The 10,266-nt window shown below is 39.1% G+C and overlaps 1 protein-coding gene across 1 annotated transcript in view; it reads right to left on the bottom strand.

Moving 5' to 3' along the window:
* Positions 1-299: 299 nt before the first annotated feature.
* The window catches only part of C7H12orf75 (chromosome 7 C12orf75 homolog), a 34,324-nt gene continuing 24,357 nt past the window's right edge, over positions 300-10,266 (bottom strand). The window contains exons 3-6 of the mRNA XM_077111905.1: positions 7,831-7,866; positions 6,899-6,978; positions 6,087-6,121; positions 300-1,141 (exon numbers count right to left, since the gene is read on the bottom strand). Coding sequence (XP_076968020.1) covers positions 6,117-6,121; positions 6,899-6,978; positions 7,831-7,866 — 121 coding nt within the window. The 3' untranslated portion in view covers positions 300-1,141; positions 6,087-6,116. The remainder of the gene's footprint in view (positions 1,142-6,086; positions 6,122-6,898; positions 6,979-7,830; positions 7,867-10,266) is intronic.

Raw genomic sequence — 10,266 nt, 5'->3', positions numbered from 1 at the left:
TTATGGAATATCATCCCTAACGGAATGAGGTACTGGTGTTTTACCTAAATGTCATTATGAACTTGTAGTTGTGGATGTGATAAACATATCATGATAGTTTCTTAAGGATTCTTACCCTCAACATTTTTTATCAATTTGATGTTTCTGTGGTTGTCATATGGACAAAGACAATGCCTTTCTCTGTATGACAAATTTGGATTTTTCATAGTAACTTATTTTTACATGTTTTTTTTATAGTCAGCATGGCACCTGTGACTTCTTTAAAAGTGCTCCATTGAGAAATAATTAGGAAATCCAGATAATGAGGGATAAAAATGTTTTAATTGCTAAAATAGATTGGCAAATTGAGTAATTCACATTGTGGTACTAAATAGAGACACCTGATAATTAACAAATAAGAACTTTCCGAATATTCCACTAAACATCCATCACGAGTCCTTGAAAATAGAAAAGAATTAGCACGATGAGATGCCATGATTACAGAAAGGTTGGGTGGGAGACTCAATGATAGGAAGTATCCACAGTCACATAAGCCTCTAAGTAAGAAAACAGGAACTTAATCAGAATGTGCATATGGCATACACGTTTAAGTAGTTTATTTTGAAATATTACAATGTGATTCATTTATCCAAACAAAAAATTTCTGACATTTAAATAAAGCCAAAAATGATAAAATAAAAAGGGAACATGAGCACAATAAAAATCAATTTAATGACTTTACAGGTAAAAATTAATGAGAAATAGAAATAGTGAAAAATAACAGGTAAACATATTATAGAAGTAATTCACTTATAGGGCCTTATTATCGCACGTTATAAATAGAATAAAGGTTTTGCTATATAAAAACTACCAGAAAAGTATCAGTGGAAAGGCATGATCCCCGTGGGCTGCATGGACCGGCCGGGGTGAAACAGGCACAGCCTCCACAGCCTTTCATGTGTCAACAGCAGAAAGTACAAACGAATACCCTCTCTAACCAGTTCCCTCTATTACCCCAGCATTCAGCTGTGCCCTGGTTTTAGCATTCACCCAAACTTGTCTGTTTGTTTTCTGGAGGGGGAGGCATTTCCTTGCAGATGTCTGTGCACGGTATATACTGTCCTGTGGAGTCAAATTCCTTCTAAATCCTGATGAGCAAGCTCTGAAGACAACAAAAATAAAAAGAAAACAAAGAGTTAGCAAACTTAAAAATGTACAACTTAGATGAAAATACATCAACCCCCCCAGTAGAGATTTACTGATTTCCTTCTAAGTAACACACACTTCCAACATCCACACAAATGCATTTAAGATTTTCTGTATGCCCAGTGAGGTGCTAAGCACGATGACATGTAAACAGCCAGGTGGGAAAAGAGGGACTCGTGCTCTCACCATCCAAACACGTGAAGAGCGATGCCAAACTAGCTGCATCTCAAGGTTCCCCAGATTAAAAATGCAGACTGTTCAGCCCCATCTCCGCCTGCCACACTCAGTCAGGACCTCCAGGGAGACGGCGAGCTGTCACATCGTGCCACATCCCTCAGGGTTTTCTGATACAGCTAGTCCGGCTCTGGCATCTGACACTCATTGCTAACTCCTCTAAGCTGGAAGAGCTCCACACATCTAAATGTGTATAACTTTTACCCCCAGAAGAAACTACACTTTCTACCTGCAACATAAGTAATTTTAACACATTCTAAGATTATTCCACAATTTGCTTCAAAAAGTTACCAGCCAGAATTGATGTTTCCAGACAGCAATACTCCCGAAAGCCATCTCTGTGGTGATTAGGTGTGATCCCTATCCAAATCCCAATGACCTTTTTTTGCAGAAATGGAAACAATGATCCTAAACTTCATAGAGAAAGGCAAGGGACCCCGAATAATCAAAACAATCTTGAAAAAGAAGACCAAAGTTGGAGGATTCACGCTTACCAATTCCAAAACTTACTATTACCCCAAGTCATCAAAACAGTGTAGTAGTAGCACAAGGACAGACACATAGACCAATAGAATAGGGTGGAGAACCCAGAAATCAATGATCTATGGTCAACTGATTTTTAACAAGGGTGCCAAGACTACTCAATGCAGAAATAATAACTTCTTCAAACAGTGAGGAGGGACACCTGGATATCCACATGCAAAAGAACGACAAAGTAAAAAAAAAAGTTAAATTGCACTTCATCAAAATTTAAAACTTTTGTGCATACAAGAACACAGTCAAGAAATGGAACAGATAACCCACAGAGTGGGAGAAAATATTTGCAAATCATATATCTGATAAGGATGTAATATCCAGAATACATAAAGAACTCATAACACGGCAACAAAAAGACAAACAACCCAACTTAAGAATGGCCCAGTCTTATGAAATGTATTTCTGCAAAGGCGAAGCTAGGCCTGAATGAAATGATGCCTGAGTCACCCCCAGAGAGCCTTGCTTGTCGCTCAGATGTGGCCTCTTTCTTTAAGCCAACTTTGCGAATAAACTCACAGCCCACCGCTCCCCCCTACCCCCCGCCATGCGACATAACTCCCAGAGGTGTAAGTGTCCCTGGCAACATGGGACTGAATTCCAGGGTCGAGCCTGGCCCTGGCATCACGGAACTGAAAATGCTTTCTTGACCAAAAAGGGGAACTGAAATGGACCAAAGTAATATTTCAGTGGCTAAGAGATTTCAAATAGAGTCAAAAGGTCATCCTGGAGGCTAGTCTTGTACAAGTTTTAGCCAGAAGTTACAGACTCCCACAGAGGCCAACCCTGCAGGGGTCTTCCTGAAGACCCTAGGGGTAGCTCTAATTCTCTATAAAAGTCTGTCTGTAAGTTTATCTTTTCAGAAACTTAAGGCTTCCAGACTGACCCTAGGCCTGATACGCTCTGAAACCCAGAGGCACTGTCTCTCCAAGAACATCCACCAGTTTCATTCCTCTACCCCAGAAGGTCACACCCCTTCCAAGGACGGAGAAGTTAAAATGGGCATTGCCCAGACATCCCTGACGACGGAGAGAAAAGTCAAATGGGAGGGAAGGGTAACTGAGAACTTAGGGTTTAACAAATGACTGTGACTACTGACTCATTATATAGATATTTCTTTTTAGTGTCTAATGTTTTAGAACAGCCAGAAGGAAATACCTGAAGTTGTTGAACTGTAATCCAGTAGCCCTGATCTTTGATAATTGTGTAACTATATTGCAAAGAAAAAAAGTCAGTTGCCCAAGTATGTATAGATCTACTTCTGGATATTTTATTCTGCTCCACTGTTATATATATCTAACTTTGATGATACTACACTATCTTAGTTAATCTACTTCTATTTAAAGTCTTAAAATTGGGTAGAGTGCAATACTAGTGGTCAATATGAGGGAATGATAAGGGGTATGGGGATGTTTGGGTTTTACTTTTTTCTTTTTATTCCCTTTTTCTGGAGTAATGCAAATGTTCTAAAAATGATCAAGGTGATGGATGCACAACTATGTGATGATATTGTGAACCACTATACGCTATGGAGAGAATGGATGGTATGTGATTATATCTTAATAAAATTACATTTTAAAAAAATGGGCAAGGGACTAGAATAAACATTTCTCCAAAGACAATAGATACATGACCCACAAGCATGTGGAAAGATGTTGAACATAATTAGGGCTAGGGAAACAGATTAAAACCACAATGAGATACCACTATGCACCACTAAGAGAAAAAAGGAGGAAAACAGCAAGTGCTAATAAGTATGTGGAGAAACTAGCACCTTTGGACATTACTGGTTGGACATTGCTGGTAGGAATGAGGCAGATACGTGAAAACAGTTTGGCAGTTTCTCAATAACTTAAACGTAAAATTAGCACCTGAGCCAGCAATTCCACTCCTCGGTACATACCCGAAAAAACTAAAAACAGAAGTTCAAACAAAAAATTGTACAGGAATGCTCACTGCAGCGATTTTCACAATAGTCCAGAGGTGGCAACAACTTCAGTTCCCATCAACAGACGAACAGAGAAGTGAGATGTGGCTACTCCATGCATCACAGCACTGTTCAGCCATAAAAAGGAATGAAGTTCCGATAGAGCCGAACACTGAAAACATTACACTAAGTGAAAGAAGCCAAACGAGTAGAAAACAAAAACTGGGATAAAATTAAAGATTAGGGTTACAGAACAGGAAAAATTAAGAAGAGAGAGAGGTGGCAATAAAATAACACATATTTACAACCACGAATAATAAGGAAATATTTTAGCTAACTGCCTCAAGTGATACTGGCTGACTCACCAGCAATGTTGCTAAATTGTTTTGAGGGAATTGTAGATCCCCACACAATCATCTTGTCTAACTCTCCCGTGAGATGGCTGGGGGGAGGTAAGGGACTGAGAAAGTCCAAGGGTACCACCGAAGGTTCCATGTCGGCAGCAGAGCCGGGAACTCACCAGGCCACTGGCAGCTGCCCACAACACCTCTTTCCACCCACCTCTAAGCTTTTTGAAATAGACCGTTTTTAGGAGGGCAAACAGTGTGTGCCTGCTTCCAAACAGATTATCTTTTCTACTTTGATGCAAATAACAAAATTACTTCTGCATCGGTAAACCTAGCAGGGAATCAGAAATGTGCACATCAGGTTAGAACCTTAACGAAAATACTGGAAGCGGGAAATTGCCACCAGATTCCCAGAGAGAGACACAACGCCATAATTTGTTCCTAAGTGCAAGGGCACAGCCCTCCACAGTGCTGCTGCCAGGAAGAAGTGGCGACAGCAAATGGCCCTCCCTCCAGCAGGGAAACTTCATTTGCCTCCACCCTAAGTTTATTCTGAACTTCATCCCATCCCAAACACCAACTCCACTACCGGCCAAGCTTGAAAGGTTGGTTCAATACCAAATCTGTCTGTCTTCTAGTCTGCCAGTGACTGGATTCCGGTTACAAAGAAGAGTAATAGGCATGCAAGGGTAATTCAGTGGTAGAATTCTCACCTGCTATGTGGGAGGACTGGGTTCAATTCCCGGTCCCTGCACTTCCCAAAAAACAAAGCAAGCAAAATAAACAAACAAAAATTCAACAAATGGTGCTGCAATAAACAGGATACTCACATGGAAAAAGAATGAAATGACCCCACCATAGAACATACCAAAAAAACAAAAATAGTATGATGATGACAATAACGATAGCAGAAGCTGCTGTTTATTTTTTATTTAATTCTAACACCAACCCTTCACTCTCAGCATTGGCTCCATTTTACAGATTACAAAACTGTGGCTGCAAAGGGGAAGTAACTTGCCCAGGAGTAAGCAAAAGAACCTGAATTAAAATCCAAGGCAGTCTGACTCCAAAAAGAGGTGGATGTCACCCAACAAGACTGAAATACCATGAGCATCAGATGTCTGCTGGACTGGATGAGCTGAGACTCTGTTCTATGAACTGCTACTCAATACCCTTCAGATCAATGTAAACAGAGGGTGGCTAATAAATGAAAGCTGCTTTTCTCATTCTTATTCTTGTTTGTCTTACTATTATTCTAATCTCACACTCTTCACCCAGACCCCAGATCCATAGTACCTTATCTTTTAGACAATGATTTCTTCTGTCCATACTGACCATGTATTACACTATCCCACCTGTTACTATTCACTCTTACATAATCGTATTTCTGTACACTGGTGACTGACCACCTCTATTGGATATGTGGCACCAATAAACCCCTTTTATATATATTACCTAATTTAGGGCTGCTGCCAAACATTTAATATTGGTCCTAATCTAATCCCCTGTCCTGGCCTCTCCAGTTTCTCCTTGTCATTTCTCAAGTCTGAGCCTCTCAAAGTTTTGGCATTGCAGAAGTGTGAAACTTCAGCCTTAGCTTGCTCTAACTAAGTAAATTAAGTTATACTGAAGACAGAATAATATGGAAAAAAAAAGTAACTGCAAAGAAAATTGATCTCATCATTTAAGAAATCTTTAAAATAAACATGCTCGATTCCATAGATAAAACCACAAGATGCAAACCTTCCTACAAATCCTGAAGTTCAAGATTTCTTAGAAGTACAGACAAATAATAATGCCTGCAGTTTTTTCACCATCAAGGCCAAACATACAGAATTATTTAAAAATATATACAGTACCTCTCGATTATTGAGTCAAGATATTTTCTTCTAATCTTAAAGAGAAAATTAAGAACAGTTAAATATCCATATTATACAGAACATATTCTAATTTTCTATCAAACTACAAATTATGATGACATATTTGCAAAATCTAGCCTAAATCACAATGGAGAGAAATAGCAATGAGAAATAAGTATCTGTGCTATGTTTAAAATAATGTAACACAGATTTGGGTACAAATTAAACCTGCTAAAAGTCCTTTAAAACTACAGTAGTTAATGTGTCAGCATCCTTTACCATGAGCCTGGCTAAATTTAAGCAAGAATCTGTCAACAAGGTCAGACTGGCACCCAATGTTCAAAAGGACTTCATCAGTCCTGCAAGCACTAACTGCTGGAACTTGGAAAAGGGACCCTCATTTAATTACATGGTAGGCAGTTATTTTTCCTTTAATCAACAGACTATTTGCCAGTTAGTAATTTTATAATATATTACAGGGATTTACCTTTATGTTCTACAAAAATTCTAAAAATTTATTTAAACAATAGCTTTCATTTTCACACTGATCGTCACTGAGATTAACAAGAAATTAGAAATATCCATGGACCATAACCACAAATAGAAGATGAATTTTGCTCTGGCATTACTCTAACATGTGAGTGGCAATGCTGACAAGTTATTACAATGGACAGACAATGCTTTTCCATGCTTCATGCCACTAAGTAACTATGCATCTTAAGTTAGCAAACTGAACCGTGAGCTTCATATTTTTTCAATAATATATAAAAATCAATAAAGACAGACAATGCAAACCATATGACTTCACTTACTTTTTCGTATAGATTTCATCTGGCTGGACACCATATCGACAGCTTCTGACGGCAGACCGACATACACCCCGCCATAGTTTCTTAATGAAAGTAAGCAGATACAGAAAACCAGACCAATTTAAGCAACTCTACAAATTTACAGCAGCACCAAGTTCTTCAAATAACCACAGAATTATTAAAATGATTCATGATTTTTCAAAAGTAGAATTCAGGACATTATTGCTTTTGGTCATATAATTATTTTTTCTGAGTTAAAAAGAAGCCATTAAGGGTGGCTCAGTGGCAGAGTTCTCGCCTGCCATGCTAGAGACCCGGGTTCGATTCCAGGTGCCTGCCCATGCAAAAAGGAAAAAAAAGAAGCCATTAAAAGAAGAATGTTTTATTTAGTGAGCAGAATTTTTGGATATTTCATTCGCAGTAAGAAAGAAAGAGAAAAGTTAGGGTGTTATAATTTAGTATAATAAAAAGTATCAATAGAGTGACATATTGAATATATCAACATTTATCAATAATTCTGAGTGGTCAGTATGGTATTAGGCACCATGGATGCACACAAAACATTTAACCTATAGATAAGTATAAATATAAGATGAGGGAACAGAGAGCTACAGAGTAAAGAAGCGAAAATGTAGATAATCCGAAGAGGTGGAAGGACAGAAAAGGCTGAGAGAATGAAGAGACGTCATTCCTCTAGAGAGAACAGGACATCCAAAGACCAAAGGATGGAAACTAGAGCAGGTCACGCAGAGGACAAAACACAAGCTTGCTTGAAAGAAGCAAAGATCATGATTCCTGGGCAAGTGCTTTTTCAGATCATGTGCCAAAGGTTTCCCCGGCGGAATGTGTATTACTGACAATGTGCTACCATGTCTTAAATCCATGAGGCAGGGCAAAATGATTCAAATCAAATCCAGTTGTCATACCAAACGTACCTTCTCTTCTCATCTTCCGTTATTGACTCTTCTGTTCTAAAGGGTTAAAAACATTTGCCATGAGCCATTTGGTGACATAGTCAGAGACTACATTTTTATATTATGGGAAAAAGGTACTGCGCAGTTAAAGTCAATTTTGTTTACCCCAAGTGTTTCCATCGAGTATTTCTGTAACACAGTATTCTGTCTCTACCTCAATCATTCCTACAATACAAAATCGGTAATTATCTATTTAGCAAAAAGTGCAAACCCAAAAATGCCAAAAATCTCAAATCGCAAACAAAATGAAAACCAGGGCGCCAGAGACTAGAAAGAATACCTAAATCAGGAGTCAGGAAGCCTGGGATTTTGTTGGGGCTGTATAATGGACGCTGCGGGCACGATGCCCACTGCACCTAATCTGTAAAATGCCTACCACGCTAGGGCTTCATGTTTCTCACAGATTTCTTTAGTGCAGAAATGGAATAATGTAAATTTGACTTTTTAAAATTTTATACATTATCTATTGCAAAGAGGGAGGAGATGTTTTACAGGGAATTACTACTTTAAAATGCCACTTTCCCTGCAAAAGAGAAATCATATTCAGGAGAAGTTCCCTGGAATATTTCTAAGAAGATTGGGACACTTTCCCTGAACCCCATCCTAAATAAGCAGAATAATTCTGTCATACGGAAGTTAATTTTCTGAAAGGAAAATAGAAGAAAAGAAACAACAACAATAAGATTCAAATGAATCTGTCGGAACAGGACATGTTAATTCTAAGGAGCTTTGGTGAAGAAGAGAACAGATTGAAAACATCTCAACATCTTCATCAGATCTTCTAATTCTAGGGATTTTCCAACTGTGGTTTTGTCCATTTAAAACTGTGGCGATTTCAAGTGTAATTGCATAAGCAAACGACATTTTGCTTCACTGCAGCAGTTAGTAAGGAATAAGCATTTAAATCTGGCAATTATCTGGCAAACAATGGCCATACACACAGCTAATACTGTAGCACTGAGTGTAAAACTCCACCTGAGATCTAATTTACCCAAACTGAGCACATAACCTAAAATAACAGGATCCTTAGCACCTTATTCACTTCATAGTATAACGTTGGATCAATTTTCAATTCAAAGGTGACAAAGTCGTGCTGCATTAGAAACAGCCCTGCGCTTATCGACGTGTTCTAACCAAGTGTTTCTACTTCAATTAAACGGATTTTTAAGTCTTTAGTCAGAATAATGCGGAAATGAGGGTGACAAAGTTTTTCAATATTATTACAGCTGTTTACCTTGGTCCTAAATTACTAAAGTTACCCTGAAATTGCTTTTGAGTTATATATAAGTAATATATTTGGACAGATATTATCTCATTTTGTCTGCCAAAGCTATTCTTTCACATTCAATTGCATATCTATTTTTTTCCCTGTTTATCTAATTCTGCTTAAGGATATAGTCAAGGATTTGAGATATATTTTAACTTCCTCAAATGTAAGCAAATAGTCAATTATTTTAAAATCTATCTCATTAATTACTCAGTACCATAAAGCCCAGTCTGTGTTTCTCATTATAAAATTAATCAACAGCCCTGGCAGGAAATGGCACTGTAGCTGTCAGATGTATCGGAAAATAAGTTAAACTTCGACTACAGGAAGACAACATTTTTGAAGGTGCCATTTATAAAGACTTATAAATGCCCATTCCTTTAAACTTTCAAATAAGTTATAAAGCCTTCCTGTGTGTGTGTGTGTGTGTGCATGTGTGTGTGTGTGCATGAGATTGCTGCTCCACCCATTCCTTCAACAAGCAGTTTTTATACAATTTTCACACTGGGGACTGAAAAGTCTGTGGCAGGTGAGGGCAGGGCACCCCGTAAACACCACGGCATCCTCGCAACCCTGGGAGCTTACGCCTGAGGTCCCCAGAGCACAAAACGAATAAAGAGGAAGGCCAGCGTTTAGGTCCCACTGATCAACACCAGAGGCTGTGCTGCACCCTCACGCACCAAACTGCCCCTGCAAGGAGGCTAAGACCTTTAGGAACAAACTCTCCCAGAAACAGCCACAGCGGCTTCTCTCACGAGGGGGGGGTCCTGCCACGCGCCCCCGCAGAGCTGTGGAGCCGGACCCCGGCTCATGACCTGCCTGAGTGCCTTTGCTGGGGCATCATCACCACCCACGAGGCAGGCACCAGCTACCTTACCAGACGGAGACTGAAGCTCTGAAAGGCTAAACTATGTGGCCAAGGTATCCTGCGAGGTCACAGCACCAGAATTCAAATTCAAGTTGGTGATTCCAACTTCTGCTTTATGAACTGTGGGCACATGCTAATCTGCGTTAGAGAAACAGTCCCACTGCCCAAGCTGGTCTTTCCACTTGGCATCTCACTTAAGGAAAGAAGGAAACAAAATGGTAGAGGAAACCTGACTTACACTCCATTGTGTCAGAAGTTCAGA

The sequence above is a fragment of the Tamandua tetradactyla genome, chromosome 7 (genome assembly GCF_023851605.1).
Source record: "Tamandua tetradactyla isolate mTamTet1 chromosome 7, mTamTet1.pri, whole genome shotgun sequence".
Lineage (NCBI taxonomy): Eukaryota > Metazoa > Chordata > Mammalia > Pilosa > Myrmecophagidae > Tamandua > Tamandua tetradactyla.
Note: the sequence above shows the minus strand (reverse complement) of the source record. Positions and strands in the feature narration are given on the sequence as shown.